The sequence below is a fragment of the Cebus imitator genome, unplaced genomic scaffold, assembly GCF_001604975.1.
Source record: "Cebus imitator isolate Cc_AM_T3 unplaced genomic scaffold, Cebus_imitator-1.0 Scaffold228, whole genome shotgun sequence".
NCBI classification, from domain to species: domain Eukaryota; kingdom Metazoa; phylum Chordata; class Mammalia; order Primates; family Cebidae; genus Cebus; species Cebus imitator.
The window spans coordinates 1545981-1565120 of NW_016107543.1; the positions used below are offsets into that span (position 1 = coordinate 1545981).

The window sequence follows — 19140 nt, forward strand, 5'->3', positions numbered from 1 at the left end:
AGCTGGCCTTGGCCCCCGACGACAACTACCCGGACCCTGCTCCTCTGGACCCCATGTGCCCAGCCTCCCCAATGCTTTGGGGATGCCTAGCCATACCCGGAGGTCCCCGTTGGTGAGGTGTGAACCAGGGAAAGCAGCATAGAGGGGCTCCTTCCTGTAGATCTTGATAATACTGCGGTCCTGGATGTCCCTGAGGGTGGGGGACAGAGGGGTCACCACCCATCCCCCAGCCGTGCACAATGAGGAGGGGCGGCTACCCCAGGCAGAGAGAAGAGGGGTGGCTAGAGGAACCGGGAGCCCCAACTCCTTCCTAAATCCTTCACTCAGGCTGCCAGCCACCAGCATACAGGCCCAGCAGCCTCCACCATGGCCTCTTCCTGACCTCAGGCGCCATTTTCAGGTTAGCTCAAAGCAAAGAGAACCAGCGGAAGTGGATGATTTAGAGAGGGGGTGGGGCTGAGATGTCCGAAGAAGGGGGCGGGGCGGTAGGACTCTAGGAAGGGAGGGGAAAGGCTGAGGTCAGATCAGGAAGGGGCTGAGGAAGGGCCAACAGGGTCCAGTACCCCGCAGAGGAGGAGCGTGGGGCAGCCCACCCGCATCCCCCCGGGGCCAAGCCCACCGGACGTCCTCCAGCTCGTAGAAGACGTTGCGAGCCTCGTCTTTGATGAGGATGGCAGTATTGGGCGACTTAAGCATGCCCATGGTGAGCTTCTGCGGGAACATGTGTGCGATGAGTGCGTGCAGCGTGTCCAGGCTGCTGACCTCGTGCGTGATGTGCACGCGCCGAGTCTCCTCCCCGAACTGCAGGAATAGCACCCCTGCGAAGGAGACGCCGCCCTCGCTGTCAAGGCCGCCGCCGTCTCCACTCCGCCCTCCGGGAGACCGCCGGGAGCTTTCGGGAGCTGCGCCAGCCCCGCAGAGGCAGGGTCTGAGGCCAGACTCCGCCCCCGAATGCAGGTGCACCCAGGCACCCCTCATGCTGCTGGCCAGGGCGCCAAGCCGTCTCCAGCGTCTCAAAGCACCCACTGGACTCCAGGCAGTTGGAGGAATTTGGACAAGGAAATGGAAGTGGGGGCAGGAGCAGGTGGGGCGGAAACTGAGGGGAAGTGAGCTGAGAGAGACGTTGGAGAGAGTTAGAGAAGGGAGATAGGGGAGAAGGGAGGGATGAAGGAAAGGGACAGAAGAGGAAGCAGAAGGGAGAGAGAAGGCTTGGAGGGAAAGGGGTCGTCTGGGAATGCTGAGGGCGAGAGAGATGGACAGAGCTGGGGTTGCTGAGGGAGAAGGGGCTGTGGGAAAGAGCAGAGCTTGAGGCCAGCTGGAGTGCTGCAGGGGAGGAAGGGGCTCCAGGGAGTAAAAAGCAGAGGGAGGAGCCTGTGTGGGGAGGGAGGGTGGACAGGGCGGGCAGTACCTGGGGAGCGCAGCTTGGTCTGGCTGGCTGAGCGGGAGAGAGGCAGGCTCTGTCGGAAGCGGTTCATCCTGCTGAAGCCCAGGGGCAGCTCGGCCTCGGACATGGTCTCCAGCGACTCGGCCGAGGCGTATGACAACTTTGCCGCCTGGTCTGCCAGCCCAGGCTGGGCTCCCTGAGTGTGGCGTGAGCTGCGGGTCTGCAGGGGCCGGGCAGGGTGAGAAGGGACCAAGGATAAGCAACCCCCTTTGCTCGTCACTGCCTATATCCAGGCCTGGGGAGGTCCTGCCAGCCAGCGACACCCACACAGATTACAGACGCCTGGCATGGCCACAAGAGTTCCCCAGCCTCTCCCAGCCTTGGCCTCCCTAGGACACCCCGAAGGTAAGGAGTGGGCAGAGGACCCAGGGACCCAGGGAAACCAAAGAAGAGGCCATGTGAGTGGGGGCTATGGGTGCGCCTGCTATTTCAAGCTTTGGAAGAACAACAATGACACAAATTTGTCACCGAGGTGAGCAGCAGAATCGTTGAGCAAATTGGGGCATTAGTTCCAGACATTAATTAAGTGGCGGGTTTGTGAGCAGTGAATTTATTCTTCATGGAGTTCAGAGGGTGGGGGTGGGGGTAGGAAGCAGGGCCCAGGGAGAAAGCAAAGAGAGCTGGGACCCCAGGATCCCAGCTTTGGGGGAATGTGGACCCTCACCGAGCTGGACACAGGGAATGTCCTTGATTTAGGGTGACTGGGAAAACTATCCCAAATGCCTTGAAGCCAGCTGGACCCCGATTTCGGATGACCTTCCCAGTGCCCACAATGCACATGTTAAGTATGATGTGATACACATGCGCACACGACACATGTGCCAGGCCTCAGCCCCTCCCTGCACGGCACATGCTGCCACACAGCCAGCCAGCCTCCCCCAGGACCCTCTGAGCCACGACAGCCACTTCTCTGAAGCTGTAGCTGAGGCTGATATCTGGCTGGGGGTAGGGAAGGATGTCACAGGACAGCCTGATTGCTCTCTCCGTGGGGGAGGGAGAGTCAGGATGATTTCAATTGCACTTTAAGAGCCTACTTTCTGCTGAAACCTGGGGTTGTCACTCGAGGCCACAACCCCTGCCATTCTGTCCTAGACCCTGGGCAAGAAATCTTGTTGCTGTACAGGAACTGTTCCAGGGAGTGGGATAATGAATCTGATCTATGTCATTCCATGTTATGTGCATTATATGTGTCACATATACATATACCGTCGAGAAATAATCATGTCGCCCAATTGTATTTTTTTTGGTAAAACAAATTATCTATTTTTAAAAACAAATCACTCAAAGCCATTAAGCCTAGTCATCTCAGGGTTAACAGTTTTCTTTTTTTACTTTATAGATTTCTGTACAAAACTGTATGAATAGATTCACTTTATAATTTAAAAAAAAACAACAATAAAAATTCTCTTAAAAGGAATCATTTATTCTCTTCTTTAGCTCCCTCTCTCCCCAAATCCTGATTTACCTCTAATTAATCTCCATCTTCGTATTAACTCAATTTAATGTTCCAATTGGATTAGCACTCTTAAAGGGAGAGCATCTTCCTCTGATGGGCAGTATGCCCAGCTGTCCCCTAGGTGGCCTTGAGAGTTTGGGGGCCATAATAGATCAGATGTGGGGACATCAGGGAGCTTCCCCTCTCAAGCACAATACCTTGACCACTGGGTGAGTGTGGGTCTTGGCAGGAGGAAGGCAGCATAGAAATGGGGTGGGGGTGGGGAGAGGGGCCACTTGTGCTTGTGACAGAGAGGATATGGCTCAGCTCTAGGCTGGCCACCAGTGCCAGCCCTCCCCCCTCTGTCTCACCTTCATCCCAGCTGAAGGTTGGGAGCTCTGTGGCAGTGTGGGGAGCCAGGTCTGGTCTGGTGGTCATGGGGTTGCCTGGCAACTAAAAGGTCAGTGGTTGCCAGGCTGGTACGGATGAGGGGCTACAGAATTCAGGCAGCATGAGGCAGCCAGCAGTGATGAAGAGTAAAGGGTGGCCATAGTGCCAGGGGGGACACGAGTGAGGTGCCCGTAAGGAGAAGGAACAGGGGTCTGAATGAAGGGAGGCGGGGCAGGGATCCTGGGGGTTGTTACCTGCCAAGAAGGCAGAAACCCTGGGAGAAGAGATGCCCAGGTTCTCTGCTCCATCACTTCCTAGCCCCATGGGCACCTCTGCATTCTCAGCCTGTACAGAAAACCCTCTCGAGAAGAGGGAAAACCTGCTGGTGCTTCTCTCCATACTTGGGCTGAGACAGCAGGGCAGAGGAGAGTGAGACACCAGAAGGACGTCCCCACCATAAGGGAGATGGCAGAAGAACAAAACAGTGATTCAAGCAGAGCTCTCCAAAGATAGGACAGGGGCTACATGGGAGGTAGAGAGCGCCTGTCACCAGAATGTTCTAGGGAGCAGCTCGTGGATCTGAAATTCCAGAGGTTGGACATAGACTACGGAAGAATCACCTGGGAGCTTTTAAAAACATGTTTTCCAGGACCCCACATTCACTAAACCAGAATCTCTGGGAGTTGGAGCTTGGGTTTGAGATTTTCGACAAGTTCCTAAGGCGATTCTGATTTCTAGGTTTAAGAATCAAGAGTCCATGATTCAGTAGCTAATGAGGTAAGCTACCAGGTTGGGCTCACCAGGAGCCTGGAACATGCATCCCGCCTTTTTTTGTTGTTTGTTTGTTTGTTTTCGCCTCCCTTCCTTTTTTTTTTTTTTTTTTTTTTTCACGCAGGCTGGAATGCAGTGGCGTGATCATAGCTCACTGCAGCCTTAATCTCCCAGGCTCAAGTGATCTTCTCACCTCAGCCTCCAGAGTAGCTGGGACTACAGGTGTGCACCACATTAGGCTGATTTTTAAAAAGCTTTTTTGTAGATACGAGTGCTCACTACATTGCCCAGGCTGGTCTCAACCTCCTGGGCTCAAATGTTCCATGCACCTGGGCCTCTGAAAGCGCTGGGATTACAGGTGGGAGCCAGCACTTCTGGGCTTTTTCCCCTATCTACAACAATTCTCTGATGCAGACATTGTCACTCTACAGAGGAGAAACTGAGGCTGAGAGGATATGTAACACGCCCCAGGTCACCAAGCTAGTTAGCAGCAGACTGGATGGAATTCACCACGATGCAGCCTGGCTCTTGGGCCCATGCACTGAACCACGACCCTCGACTGCCTCCTCCAGAGACTATGCTCAACACCAGGACTCCTCTGACTCCATGACTCTCTGATTTAAGGACTTCTTGCAGTGCTAGGAAGAATGCATGCGAATAAGACACCTGGGGAGTCTGGGAGGGATGCCTCCCACCCGCTGTCAAGATGCTGGGACTTGGGAGGCCAGAGACTCCAGGAGACAAGCAGCAGTCTCACTTGGTTTGCTCAGCTCTGGGCCTGGGTGCCAGGGAAGATGGAAGAGGTGCCTGAGGGTGCTCCCCGGGGGTCAGCAGGATACTCTTGGAGAGGCAGACAGCTCTCTCAGCTCTGGAAAGGCCAGAGCCCAGGAGGAGGCAGGAAGGCACCTATCCCTGAGCTTAGCCCTCCACTTAGACAGCAGGCTTGAGGGTGTAGGGCCGTGAGTTTCCTGCCTAGCACTGAGCAGCCCCCATGGTGGAGAGTAAGGGAAGGAAGAGGGGCCCATCACAGTCACATGGCCTCCCTGGGAGGTCAGATCTGAATTCAAAGAACTGAGCCCACAACAAGGGTCTAGGTCCCTAACTCAGAGCCAGCGATCTCTCCAGGCTGGAGGAAATGTCATTCCAAAATGCCCCTCACAGGGTGGGGATGCCCTGGGAACTGAGCATCTCTAGCCCAGATCCCCAGCAGGGGTGGCCCAAACTCCCACTCCATCTACAAGCCCCTGACGGAAGAACCGGACTCTCCCAAAGCAGCAGCCACAGCCTGCAGCCCAAGGCCCACCGCCCACACCAGAAGGTGCCCGTGCAGACGCGCACCCGGTGCAAAGCCTGTGCAAGGGAGGGGCAGGGGCAGGGGAGGGACAGCACATGCAGATGTCATGGAAGCAGAGGCATCACACACTGACCTTGAAACTCCAGTAGTTTGGCTGCTGATGGAAATAAGAGAAGAGATGGTTATGAGGGGGCCGGGAGGGGAAAAGAGGGGACTCAGCCCTGGGACATGGGCCCTCCACCCTCCCAGGAGCAGGAAGGAAGTCATGCCTGGCACATCCATTCTCTCCTGTTTCCATTCTCTACTTAGACCCGGAACACCCAGGACGGCCCCCAGCAGGTGCTACCGTGACTCCTCGCAGAGGGACCGCTGGGAAAAGGCACGGAGGACAGTGACAGAGCAAACCCATGAGGCAGTCAAAAGAGAGACAGAGACAAAGCTGAGCTGTGGGGTCAGAGAAACGGCAGGCCAGGGAACAGTGCTTGGAAGAGGTGGCATTTGAGGTGGGTCTGGAAAAATGAGGAGCCGGAGACTGGGAGGAGAGGCCTGCTGGGCAGCGGGGATGACGTGGGCAAGTGCCCAGGGGCAGACAGTGGAGAGAGGGTTGAGGAAAGGTGCTAGTCCACGTTGGCTGGGGTGCGGGCAGGAAAGTAGCAGATTAGGCTGCAAAGGGTGGGGGAGCGGGAGGCTGAGGCCAGATGATGAGTGGCGGTAAGTGTTGAGAGAAAGTATTTAGACTTAAGTTCATGGACAAGCGTCTGAATGGAGCAGAGTGGGATCAGAACTAGGCCCTGGGGCAGGGGTGGATGCAGTGGGGCAGGGTGGATGGGGCAGGGGTCAGAGGAGGAAGGCTGGGGGGCAAGGCCAAGAGACAGAGGCCCATGCAGCATGATGGATGTAGACTACAGAGCAGAGGGGCCCGATGCCAGGAACCTCACTCACTGTGCAATCAATGGCTGGGGAGCTGGGGGCAGTGAAGGGGGCTGGGGAGACTGGGGACTGTGGCTGGCTGGCAGATTGAGGAGGGCTCCTCGCATCCCTCCTAGCATCCCTAGAATGGGGAGCTGGAGAGTCTCCCTCATTTGCAGTGACCCAGGGTCGCCATGCCTTCCCTAGAGACCAGAAGGCCCTTCCAGATGGCTTAGGATAAGGAGGGAGCAGCTCTGGGGCTGAGTTGGTTCTTGGCAAAGCCGAGGCACCCTGCTGACCGGTGCCAGCCTCAGCGGGGAGAGAGAGGCAGCAGATGGCCTGGCCCCGGGGTGCCTGGCACGAGCAGACAAGATCCCCAGGCCTCAGAGTCACTGGCAGAGGAGAGGGACATAAAGGGTGCCCATGGGGAAGAACACCATGCCAGGGTGTCCCAGGCCACCTGGAGGCCTTCCTGGCAGGGAGAATTGGGAAGGGGCTGCGTAGAGGGGCACTCCAGCTAGAGGCTTTACCTAAGGCAGACCTTTGGGGTGGTGGGGGTGACACTGGGCTGGGGCTGGGACCAAGAGGGTCATTTGCCAGGACCACCCCCTCCTAAGCCACCATCCTCATCCTTCCCCCACCATTTGCTCTAGAAAACAAATAAAAACCAGTCACATGCCAGGCAGGAGAAGGGGACAGCAAAGTCTGTGTCCCAGCCAATTCCTGGAATCATCTATGGACTGGGGCCACCCCTAGTGGTGTGAGGGACGCCCGCAGGTGCTGAGGGTAGGAAGGCCTGGCGCTGAGAAACACGTTCCAGTGGCAGCTGCCTGTGGCCTGGGGAAGAGGTGGGGTAGCAGAGGGAGTGGACACGTGGAGGCAGGCAGAGGGCACCGGAAGGTTTATGAGGAGAGTCACATCTGCAGACCTAGCGGTGATGGACGGCTCCGCAGAGCAGGCCTCGAGTCCCCAGCCACCACCACGACACCAGGCATGGGTGGCACACACATGGGCCACCCACAGCTCCCACAACACGTAGGCTCACGCACAGCCGAGCACAGACTCTCAGACACATCCTCCGATAAGGACATCTCCACAGACACACCCAGAGCAACACACATGCACCCCTACTGAGGGAGGGGCTTCCCAGTCAGAGACAGCCCTGGACACAAACAGAAACTCAGAGACTGAGACATTCACACATAGACCGCCCCCACTCATACACAAATGTGTTCCCCTCCCCCAAGACCCCTGCCTCGCTCACATACTCACAAGCACCAGTCAGTCACAGAGCACAAGAGGTGCTGATGGCATTCACACTCACCCTCAAAACACCACAGTCACAGAAACAGAGACACAGGTGCCCACTCACAGCGAGACACATACCCAGGCTATCAAAACACACACAAAGCGATGCATGCACCACACACACACACGCACACACACACGCGCGCGTGCACACACACACAGACACATACACACGCGCGGCCTCAGAGCCACCCATGTACAAAGAGAAAGCCCCAGGTCAGGGTGCCACTGTCCCATGCCTATGATGTCCCAGATGTTATGAGTCAGTGAGGTAACCTCTGATGCAGAAGAAATACAAGATGTCCTGTTCCCCCCCTGCCACCAATGTCAACAGACTCAAGTACCTTGTTCGGATGACTGGGGCCCCCCTCGTGGTCCTGGGAGGGAGGTAAGGACAGGGCCTGGCCACAGCCACACTGGCTATGGCCTCTACATGGGCCTGCCCCATGGTCCCAAGGCTGTGCATATCCATGGGGCAGTTACCTAGAAGGGATGGGTCACTAGCGGCAGCCAAGGGAGAGGACTGGGTGGCATCAGTGCCATAGGAAAGGCCAGCCAAGCCCCTCAAAGGGTAAAGATGGAAGAGGAACTGTGCTTGTGCTGGTCACCTGGATGCACTAGCGATGTCGAGATCAAAATCCTGGAACTTCGGGCTCTGATGAATCCTGCCCTCCATCCTCTGTCCTCCCTCCAGAGAGTGGGAAGAATGCTTCTCTTTCATGTTGGCCCCACCAGGAACAAGACACAGTCTCTTGGCAACTCAGTGTCTTTGGTGAGAGAAACTGTAGTGGGGGAGGCCTCTGGGGATATCATCCATCCCCTTCTCTGTCCCTTTCCAGGATTTTAACCCATGGGACAGACTAGGGTGACTGAGAGCAAAGGGCTCTTCCCCTGTTCTCTAAGGTGGGCCATTCCCAGTCACTCCCCTTCCAACTTCCGGTGCCCTTTACCTCCTCACCCCTTTCCGGGGTGTCTGTTCCTCCTGCTGTGCCAATACAGTGCCTGGTGGATAGCAGGCACTCAACAAGTATGTGATGACGAATGAATGTCAACAAAATAGGACAGAGCCATGGGAGGAGGGTGGGATCTCTGAATACTCTGGTCTGGCACCACTCCCTCCATCTCCTGGCACCCAGCACTGCTCAGCCTCCTGGGCCTTTTCCCTGGGAATTTCCTAGCACCAGAAACCCCCAAGTTGGGAGGGCAGAGAGCGGGAAGGGCCAGGAAAGGTCTGGCTGTCCACCCCAAGCCAACTCTTCCAGTGCCAAAGCTGTCTCCCACCCCCACAGTCAGGGAGGGGGCCTCACCTTCCCAAAAGACAGTGAAAGGGGAAAATAAAGAAAGGGGTGAATAGGGGAGACCCCACCAGGGGCCTACTTGTGGGGAAGAATCTTAAATGAGCTGGGACAAAATGAGAGGTGTCTTAAGAGGGTAAGACGGAAGCATAGGACCCTAGGGACCAGGCTCCGGGAAACAGCAGAGGGGAGCATCTCTCAAGGCCCAAGGAAGCCAGGCCGGGGAGTCCTCAAACTCCCTGGTGAGAAGAAAACACAGCTTCTTCCCTCTGGGGGCTAAGGAGTTAACTCCCTTTCTCTCTCTTCCATCCTAGCCACTGGTAGCCAGGGTTCCTCCTTCCCCCACACCCCCCCACCCCGCTGGTCTTTCCTCCCTCAGCCCTTGCGCCCTGGGAGAGGAGGGGCTAGGGCCCCTGGGAAGGCTTGGCCCAGCCAGCTGAGTCTCCTTCCTCCCTGGGCAGGCATCCCCAGCAGGTTCAGTGAGCGCATGACCCCTCCTTGACCTCAAGCCCCGACCACGCATCCTCCAAGGAGGGAGGACAACCCACGGTCCACACCGGCTTCTTAATCCCCTGGCTCTGCTGCACCGGTGCACACACCCACCTTTCAACTCCCATGAACAAGAGTCCGCGTAAACACTCGTCCCCGGGCTGGGGCTAAGCCAGTCGCCCCCCCTCCTCGGGCGCCTGCCCCTAGCGCGACGTACATGCACGACCCTCTCCTCCAGGTGCACGGATGATTCCCTCATCTTCTTCCCAATGCTGAGTGTGTGTGTGGGTGGGGGGTGCTGCGGGACCTGCGCTGCGCTGGGGGCGAGGAAGGTCATGACTTTTCGAGGTTGGGGGAGGGGGCGCCAGTCTGATTTTGGAGTGGGGGCCGGTCCACACTGAAGGCACCCAATGCGGTGGGGGAGGGGAGGAGGCGTTTCTCAGGGATAGGGAACCCGCAATGGCCTGGGCGTCCCCCACCCCTGAATGGCTCTCGGTACCGCGGGCCGCATCTCCGTGTCCCCGCCCCCCGCCCAACCCAAGGCGGCGATCCAGGGCCCCCACAGGCGCTCCCCCTTACCTGCGGCCACAGGTGTACGTGCGAGTCCCCCAGCCCCAGGTCCCGCGTCGGGCGGGAGAGGGAGAGCGGCCCCTACTCCCACCCGCCCGGGCTCTTCTCTCCCCCGGCCGCCTCCGCAGCCGCGGCCGCCACCGCTGGTGCCCTTTGCTGCAATGCGAGAGCCGCCGCGGCCGCCGCCGAGCCAGCCCGGGCCCCGGTCGCCCCGGTAACCGCGACTCCACCTGGCGCGGCGCAGCGCGCCGCCGTGCACATCCCCTCTCGCAGCCCCCTCCCCCGGCGCGGCCCCGCCGGCGCAGCCCCGCAGAGGAGCGGCGGAGGCTGGTGGCTGCGTCGCCGCGGTCACCCGATATGCCGGCCCAGCGCCCAGGACTCGGGTTGCAGCAGGAGGGAGGGAGGTTAGACAGCCTGGTGGAAACCAGGGGAGTGGCTGTGGCTTGGAGTCCAACCTCTGGTCCCCTCCCAGGATCCTCTTCACTGCCTCCATCCCTAAAGGTCCTGCCTGGTGCAGGGTCAGGGAGGGGACAGTGTTCTGCCTCCTGCTCTGACACCTTTAGAGCCCACAGCCTCTCCCCACCTGGGTCTTCGCTGTGAACCTTTGCCCTTTTAACTCTCCCTTGGCTTAATCCCTTGCCAACGCTGGGAAGCCTGGGATGCCTAAGTTTCCTAGATGGCCTCTGATCCTGCCCTCCTGTGTGGCTCTGGCCTTTCCAAAGTCTCTGGTCCTGAACTTGACAAAAGGAAACCTCAGACTCAGCCCTAGGGGCAGGGAGTGTGACAAGTATCAAGTGATGACAAGATCCTATGCACAGACACTTTCCTGGTTAATTACAGAGCCCCGGGAGGAAGGTCTGCTCAAGTACTCCCCCTTCCCCCATCAGAGCAGATCGCACATGCGGACAGGCCAAAATCTCCAGCCCCCAACCCCCGACCTGGGACAACTGAGCTCATCAAGTCCAGCCTCACTCCTGTCCATCACCCAACCCCTATCACAGCCCCAAGACGCTCCATGTGGGGAGGACCTCTGGGCAGCCAAGGCGCCCCAACCTGCCCATGCGTATCATATCCGTCCTCTGTCCTATTGCCATCCCTGTCCCAGCCCCACTTTGGTCTCCACCATGCACTTGGCCATTCAGGACAAGTCTGTCCCACTTGCCATCCAGCCTTGGGGGCAGACACATCCCTGTTCTGCCCTCAAGCCCCATCTTGGCCCCAAAGTTCAACCAAGATGGGGCTTGAGAACTGGGAATGAAATTGGGCTGAGTGACCTGTGAGTGATGCCAAGCGTGCCAATCTGTTACTAGACTTGAGTTACACGTGGCTAAAACATCCTCCCTCTGAAGGCCTGTCACTTCCTAGGTGGTCACAATTTTCTTTCTTTTAATTCCCCTTGAAAAAGCCAAGCCTTTTTGTCCTCTGGGGGAAGCAGGGTATGTAAGAACCTGAGCACTCTGCTCCCACTGGATTCCCTGCCACTACCCCTCCTCTGCCTCCTACAGCTGAACAGCCTCAAGCCAAGACCTCCCCTGGGCTGTCCCCTTCCCAATGCAACTGTGATGCCTACTTGGGGCCTCAGATGCCTATTTTTCTCCCATAGCAATGTCCAGGCCTAGCCATGAACCCAGGACCCTAGTATCCTGTTCCCCTGTCTAAGCTAAGATCTATGCTCCCATAAGGGACACTGAAGCTTGATGAGGAAGAGGAGAACAAGTTCAGGACAGATGGCTTGATGCCCAAGTCCTCTTAAAAACTAGAGACTAAGCCATGAACTTAGCAAGAAGGGTGAGAGAGACTTCATGCAGAACGTCTTGATGGTGGGACATCGGGGAAGGCTGGGTCTGCTCAGAAATGGAAAGGGAGGGTGTGGAGAGGGGAATAAGATGGTCCTCAGTGGGAAGAGGGCATGAAACCCACAGAGCAAGGTCATGGGACTCCTGTTTAAAGGACAAAGGGATACAAAAACTTTTTAAAAAATCCTGAGTATCCTCCCTCAAAAACTCCTGCTCCAAAGCCAATCAGGCGTGGGGAGGTAGTGGCAGGGGATTAGACGATCAGGCAGATGTGAGTACGGGGCATAGAAGTCTCCTGAAAATAGGGGCTCCTACACCAAAGAGAAAAGGTTGCAAAATAAAAATCCTGAACATCCCCCCTCCAAAAAAAAATCCTCCCCAAAGCCAAACTCCACCATGGGCTTGGGGGGTGGGGTGGAGGTGGGTGACTCACCTGGGCCGGCTGGCCAGCCCCGGAGGGGGCGGAGTCGCCATGGAGGTGGGAGCAGAGGGAGCTGAGAAGGCACACGGGGTCCACGGTCCAGCCGCCAACCTGTGTGTGCGAAGCGGGGGACACCCCATTAGGGGAAGCGGGCAGGAGCCGCTGGGGGACTGGGACTGGGAGGGAGGGCACTCTTGGGGCAAGCCTTGGCACAGAGCTCATACTGCAGACGGGTCTAGTGACGCTGGCAAGTCCCTTACTTAGGCTGGATCTCTCTCTAACTAGAGCCCTGCTCTGTTTCTGGATGGCTGCCTTTCATGTTAGACCTGGGGGTTCCCTGAGCCCAGGGCAGGGCCTTCCCTATCAGACACTCCTGAAATCCACATCTCCAGTTTTTTTTTGTTTTTGTTTTTTTTTGAGACAAGTTCTCACTCTGTCACTCAGGCTGGAGTGCAGTGGCATGATCACGGCTCACTGCAGCCTTAATCTCCTGGGCTCAAGTGATCCTCCCACCTCAGCCTCCTGAGTAGCTAGGACTACAGGGGCATACCACCATGCCCAGCTAATTAAAACAACATTTTTTGTAGAGACAGCCGCATTGCCTAGGCTGGTCTCAAACTCCTGGGCTGGGCTCAACACTCCACCTGCCTCAGCCTCCCAAATGCTGGAATTACAGGTGTGAGCCACTATGCCCCGCCTCGTGTCCAATTCTAGGCTTCCCCTCTGCATACTGGCAAGGAAGCCGCTCCTTACCATCTCCCTTTCCCCTGCTTTCATCCCTTCTCACTGAAGGTGTCACTACCTACCTCACAGAAATGGGGACCGCTGGGCAGGAGAAACCTCCCTCCAGTTGTCTCAGTCCTACAGCACATATTTCTCTCCTGTTTCTCAGTGGAAGTGACTCCACCCCCTTCCTTCTCCAAGGCCACCCCACACCTAAGACCATCCTTCCAGATTCCTCTAGGACCTGTTTCCCACGGGCTTCTTTCCTCTTGGCGTCCTCAGATTCATTCCTCCCTCATTTCTCATTCATTCCGCAAACACTGCCCGAGCTGGCGCCATGCTTAGGCACCGAGCATTCCCTGGCAAGTGAATGGGGCATAGATCCTGCCCACTTACACTCTAAGGGGGGAAGCGAATGAGTGAAAGAAAGGAATGAAATTGTGGGTGGCTGGGCTTTGATTCATTTCCTAAGTATTCACTGAGTTCCACACTCTGTGCTGAACATGCCAGAACACAGGAGGCCCTCTGACATGCCTACACCTTCCCTCCCAGGCCTGCTGCCCCTGGAAGCTCCACCCAGCTGTTTCATCCCTTTCCTGGCCAAATCTCCCCACAATAGGTCCCGATCCTCCACCAACCCCAATCTCCACAACCCCTGAAACTGCCCATTACTTCGCCACACCAGGAGACGCAAGCTCTCGGTACTCTCCGCGCCCACACATCCTGGCCAGTAGCCATGTTGGTTTCTCTCTCCCCATCCCTTTGGACTTCTGAAGCGCTGGTCACCCTCCTGCTGGCCCCTTGTCCAGGGGCCTTTTTCCCCTAGGACTTCCTCGTGGATACAGAACACTCCTGGTCCCCTTTCCCCAAACATCATGGCTTTCTCCCTTCTTAGACCCCATTCTGCCCTGATGGCCTCCGCATCCCGGGTGCACTTCGTATCTGCTGTGACTGTGCTCAACTCTCCTCCTGAAGCCTCAGCCTCTTTGGAGTCCTGACTGGTGCATGTGGCACCTTAAAGGCATCCCAAGAATGCCCTGCCCATGCCTCAACCCATCTCCTCATATTCCTCTCCCCTTCCCCCAAACATTTCCCTCCAGCCCTCCTGTTTCTCTCCAAGGCACCAACATCTCCCTGTCACCCAGCTTTTTCTGTCATTGCCTTCTAGGCCCAGGCAGCTTGGGCTTGGTCTTCCCCCAATCCCCATCATCCTTCTTCCCCCTTCATCGCCCCTGAGACACTGTCTTTGTCTTCTCCTTCCCCTGCCTCCAGCCCCGCTTCTCCCCTCCTATTCCCCATCCCAAAGCAACCACAGCCATCCTAGCCACCACCATCTGCCCCACTTTTTCAGTCTGCCCCCACACGTCCCACTACCTCCAACCTGAGCCTTTTCACCAGCCAAGTGCACCTCTGTGCCAGTTTCCAAACCAACCCAGGCCTATGCTCATGCCATACATCCCCACCACTCCTGAAAACAACATTCTCTTCCTCTAGCCCTATGCAAACCCTTTTCATCTTTCTAAGCCCAGTTTAGATACCTCCTCCTGCAGGAAGCCTTCCCTGATCAGGACTGCCTACCTGATCTTCTGTCCTCTAAACCCCTCCCAACTGGTTGTTCCCCTCCCCAGCTAGATGACGAATACCCCTGCCCATCTCCCCAAGCCAGTGTACACAGGAAGAACCCAATGAGAGGGGCTCCCTGAGGGTGAGGGCCACATCTTCATCAACTCTTTCTAATCCTGATCTGCATCCTGCTCCCAGAAGGACTTTGGAGCTGGGGAAAGGCAAAAGCCAGACAGAACTGGAAGTGGCACTAGGGGACAGATAAGGTACCAGAAATGTGCCAGTGTGTCTTGTTCCCTGCACCCGAGGATGGGAGTGGGGACACTCCTCCCCATCCCCAGCTACATCCAGTAGAACCCGGAAAAGGGAGACAGTGCAAGACAGGTGTGGGAGCAGGGACTGACACACACCCCAGGTTGGACTGAAAGGCTGCTGATGGGATGTGCGTGCCTTCCCTCAGTCCCTTCACCAGGAGGGGACGATGGCTGAGTCTCAGTAGCCAATATGCAGCAACCATGCAGGCGCCTCACCAGTGCAGAACTGTACACAGGATGCTAGACCCAGAAAGCACGTTCTTACAGACAAGAAGCTCACCCGTGGGTGGAGAGATGCATTCAGGACCCGGAGGGTCTGGGAGAGGTTTAAAAAGGAAGCATTCTGGGCTGGGCATGGTGGCTCACACTTGTAATCCCAGCACTTTGGGAGGCCAAGGCGGGTGGTTCACCTGAGGTCAGGAGTTCGAGACCAGCCTGACCAATATGCAGAAATCCCATCTCTACTAAAAATACAAAAATTGGTGGGGTGTGGTGGCGCATGTCTGTATCCCAGCTACTCGGGAGTCTGAGGCAGGAGAATTGCTTGGACCGAGGAGGCAGAGGTTGCAGTGAGCCAAGATCATGCCATTGTGCTCCAGCCTGGGCACAAGAGTGAAACTCTGCCTCAAAAAAAAAAAAAAAAAAAACAAAAAAAAAAAAAAAAAAAAAAAAAAAAAAAAGAAGTATCCCACCTGCTATAGAAAGAGACAGGTCCTGGTCCAGAGACAGACCCTGAGCCTCCTCTCTAAGCCCTACTGATGGCAGGTGAGAGACCCAGGAACGGAGAGAGGAGGCCTCCAGCTCCAAGTCACCCAGCAAGTCACGGGGTGGAACAGGGACGAAAGAGGTCAAAGGCTCCACTTCCGGGCTCCATTCTTGCAGGTTGCAGAGACTGGGGACACATCAGACCCAGCCTACTGAGGCTCTCAAGGCCCCACCCTCTCTTAGGGACCGTATCACAGAGGTGCGGGCCCCAGAATCTCAATCTCACCACCAGATGGACTCAGGCACAGAACATCAGTCCCCAAGGCTCTCCTCTCCTTTCCTCCCAGAAGGGTTCTGCCCAAACAGCCTGAGTTAAAGAGACTGGGCTCTTTAAGTCAACACACGCTCTCAATTTCCGGACTGCAGGGAGAGGTCTGGAGGCCAAGCCCCCACCCCTTCCTCCCCAGGCTCCAGAAAAGGCCAACCCGGGCCACTGCCCTGGAGGGACAGCTCCCAACTTCTCCCCTTCTCCCCTCTCCGCCCCAGATGCCTCCCAGAGTTGGAATGAGCCTGGGAGCACGGAGCGCTGGGTCAGACCCCCTCCCCTGTCCGCTGGCCGCGTCCGCAGTCGCAGCCGCAGCCGGTCGCCCACTCACCTGCTCTCGCATCCTGTCCTGCTGGCCTCGTAGGGCCAGGGCGTGCTGCGGGTACTTGCTCTTCAGATGGTCCATGAAGGCATCGCGCTTGCGGTCGGCGTCCGCCTTCTGGAGCCCGCTGAGCGCCTCCAGACTCTGGGCCGCGATCACCGTGTGCCTCCGCTCGGACGTGTGCACCAACCCCACGTTGGAGAAGCGCCGGCCCCCGCTGCCCCCGCCCCCCCCGCCCCCCAGGGTCCGGTACTCCCGCGGGTACTCGGCATCGTCTGCAGACAGCATGGGGGGGCTGCTCCGCTCCGGATCTGTGAGAGGTGAGAGGGGCGCGGCGGGGTCAAGGCGCGCCGGGCCTGGGGCTGCCCATTACCCACTGAGGTCCCTGCGGGGAGGGGCGGGGCCTGGGCCTAAATGGAGTGGAGAGGCGCCTGGGGCGAAGCAGGGGCCGCCCAGCCCCTACTAGGGACTGAAGTGGAAGGAGGGTGGATGGCATGGAAAGTGGGCCTCCAGGGAGGGGTGAGGATCAAGGGCTGGATACTTCCTGTTCCTCCTCCGAGGGTTTGGGGTGATAATGACCGTCAGGGAGTGCGGCCCTCTGAGGCCAAGGGGAGGGTTTTGGAAGAAAGGGGTAGAAGGTGTCCTGAGACCCTCTTCAGCCACACACCCTCCTAAAGCTGTTGCCAGCAGGTGAGGGAAGGAGGGGTGCCTTTTAGATGCTCCCTAAAAGATGTGAAAAGAGCTTGTAGTCTTCCTTTGAGGTTGGGTGGGGGGAGCTCTGCCTCCTTCCTCAGACTAGCATGTCAAGGACATACTTATCTCCAAGGCTGGGGGCCAGCCGGGAAGAATGCCAGGGCAGGGACACAGGGGGAGAATGAGGGCAAACATTGCTCTCAGGTTTCCCAAGGATATGGAAGCCCAGGGCCTGGGGCAGTGGGACCCCTTTCCCTTCCCTCCCCAGAGACAGACAGATGGATGGACAGGAGAGGCTGGGCACAGAGAGGACAGTGAGAGATGGATTTGGAACAAAGTCAAAGGAGAAAGAAAGCAGACAGAACAGCTGAAGTCCTTCCCCCGGGCCTCCCCCCACCTCTCCTTCCCTTCTTCAGTCTCTCCTCTCAACACACACACAGCTCAAGACCCATAAGAGACGCACAGGGGACAAAGGACAACACAGAAGCGAAAGAAAGAGAAGGCCGGGGGTTGAGGTCCCATGCGGAACTCTGAATCCCTTTCCCAGGTGCCCACCATCCCTGAGTTCCTGGCCTCCCCAGGCCCAGCCCTGCTGTCCTGCACCCTCCAGCCTCAGTGGCCAGTTGCCAGGGGTTCCAGAGGTCACCCATGCCCCTGGGGGTGGGAGGAGTTGCTGGGGGCCTACCTCAGCCATATTCCTGGGCAAAAAGCATAGATTTGTCCCCCCAGAAGTCAGCCCATAGCGAGACAAGCACAGCCTCTCCTGCACACCCACAATCCACCAGCCCCAATGCAGCACCCCGAGTGTGGCCTAGGAATGGGGCATCAGGTGCTGCAGCAGACACATGCATTCCTGCCCTCGGTGTGGCCTGACTCACGGGGCTCCTCCAAGGGCAGCCCAGGGCAACAGGGGACCCGGCCGGAAACACTGGGACCCAGCCAGATTCGTCACAAGCCTCCACTGTCAGGAGGTCTGTGGACAGATGCTAGGCTTGCCACTCCCTGTCCAGCCACAGAGGAAAGTGGAGATTCAGCCAGGTTTCAAGAAAAGCCACCGCCCCCAACACACACGCGTGCGCGCGCGCACACACACACACACACACAGACACACACACACACACCTCCCTGGGCTATGGTTGGGGTGTGTCCATCACAGGCACAGAGCCTGAGAGGACCCAGCACCTCCCACCCAAACCAAGGAAAGAAGGGCTCCCATGGGCACGAGAGCCGCAGCTCACCAGGGCCTGACCACCTGCCTCATGGCCTGCGTGCCTCCTTACACCTCATCAGGTGGGTGTTATCATGGTTCCCATTTCATTTTTTTTGTTTGTTTTTGTTTTTTTTAGAGACAGGGTTTCACCATGTTGGCCAGGCTGGTCTCGAACTCCTGACCTCAGGTGATCCATCTGCCTCGGCCTCCCAAAGTGCTAGGATTATAGGCATGAGCCACCACGCCTGGCATGGTCCCCATTTCAGAAATGGCTACCAAGACTCAGAGAAGTCCAGTGACCAACGTAAAGCAACATTGAGTGGTAGAGGCCGATTTAATCTCAGTAGTTATTACGTTTGTACCACCACACTCTCCACAATGACCGTTTCTTGAGTGAACACTGACAGTGCTACATGGCACTGTGTGGACTGCCTCACGGACAGGCTGGTCTCACCAGCGTGGGCCTGGGTCTAGGGTGGTCCCTCTTACCATGGTCACCATCCTCTGTTGTGCTCCCCAAAATAAGGTACAAGTACATGAGAGATGACTTTGGGAAGAACATTATTTCTTGTCTTCTCTTCCTTCCTTCCTTTTCCTCTTTCTGGAGGGACAGGGTCTTGCTCTGACACTCAGCTTGGAGTGCAGTGGTGAGATCATAGCTCACTGTAGCTTCAAGCTCCTGGGCTCAAGAGATCCTCCCACTTCAGCCTCCCAAGTACCTGGAACTACAGGCGCATGCCACAATGCCCAGTGAATTCTTTCCTTTTCTTAGAGATGGGTCTCGCTATGTTGCCCAGGCTGGTCCCAAACTCCTGGGCTCAAGTGATACCCCCACCTCAGCCTCCCAAAGTGCTGAGATTAAAAGTGTGAGCCACAGGCCAGGTACAGTGACTCACACCTGTAATCCCAGCAATTCGGGAGGCCAAGGCAGGCAGATTATGAGGCCAGGAGTTCAAAACCAGCCTGACCATCATAGTGAAGCCCTGTCTCTACTAAAAATACAAAAACTTAGCTGAGCATAGTGGTGGGTGCCTATAATCCCAGCTACTGGGGAGGTTGAAGCAGGAGAATCGCTTGAACCCGGGAGGCAGAGGTTGCAGTGAGCTGAAATCGTGCCATTGCACTCCAGCCTGGGCAATAGTGTGAGACTCTGTCTCAAAAAA

The 19140-nt window shown here is 57.1% G+C and overlaps 1 protein-coding gene across 7 annotated transcripts in view; it reads right to left on the reverse strand.

Annotated features, from left to right (window-relative positions):
• Positions 1–19140, reverse strand: part of SRCIN1 (SRC kinase signaling inhibitor 1) — a 69632-nt gene that overhangs the window by 27512 nt on the left and 22980 nt on the right. For 2 of the 7 annotated variants that reach the window (XM_017497094.2, XM_017497093.2), the window contains exons 1-5: positions 9915–10065; positions 5468–5491; positions 1409–1604; positions 620–818; positions 97–190 (exon numbers count right to left, since the gene is read on the reverse strand). In XM_017497094.2, the coding sequence (XP_017352583.1) occupies positions 97–190; positions 620–818; positions 1409–1511 (396 nt within the window). In that variant the 5' untranslated portion in view covers positions 1512–1604; positions 5468–5491; positions 9915–10065. Of the gene's footprint in view, positions 1–96; positions 191–619; positions 819–1408; positions 1605–5467; positions 5492–9914; positions 10066–12134; positions 12234–16083; positions 16386–19140 lie in introns of those variants that run through there. The other 5 variants (XM_017497087.2, XM_017497091.2, XM_037727350.1 and 2 more) reach the window with 5 other exon arrangements.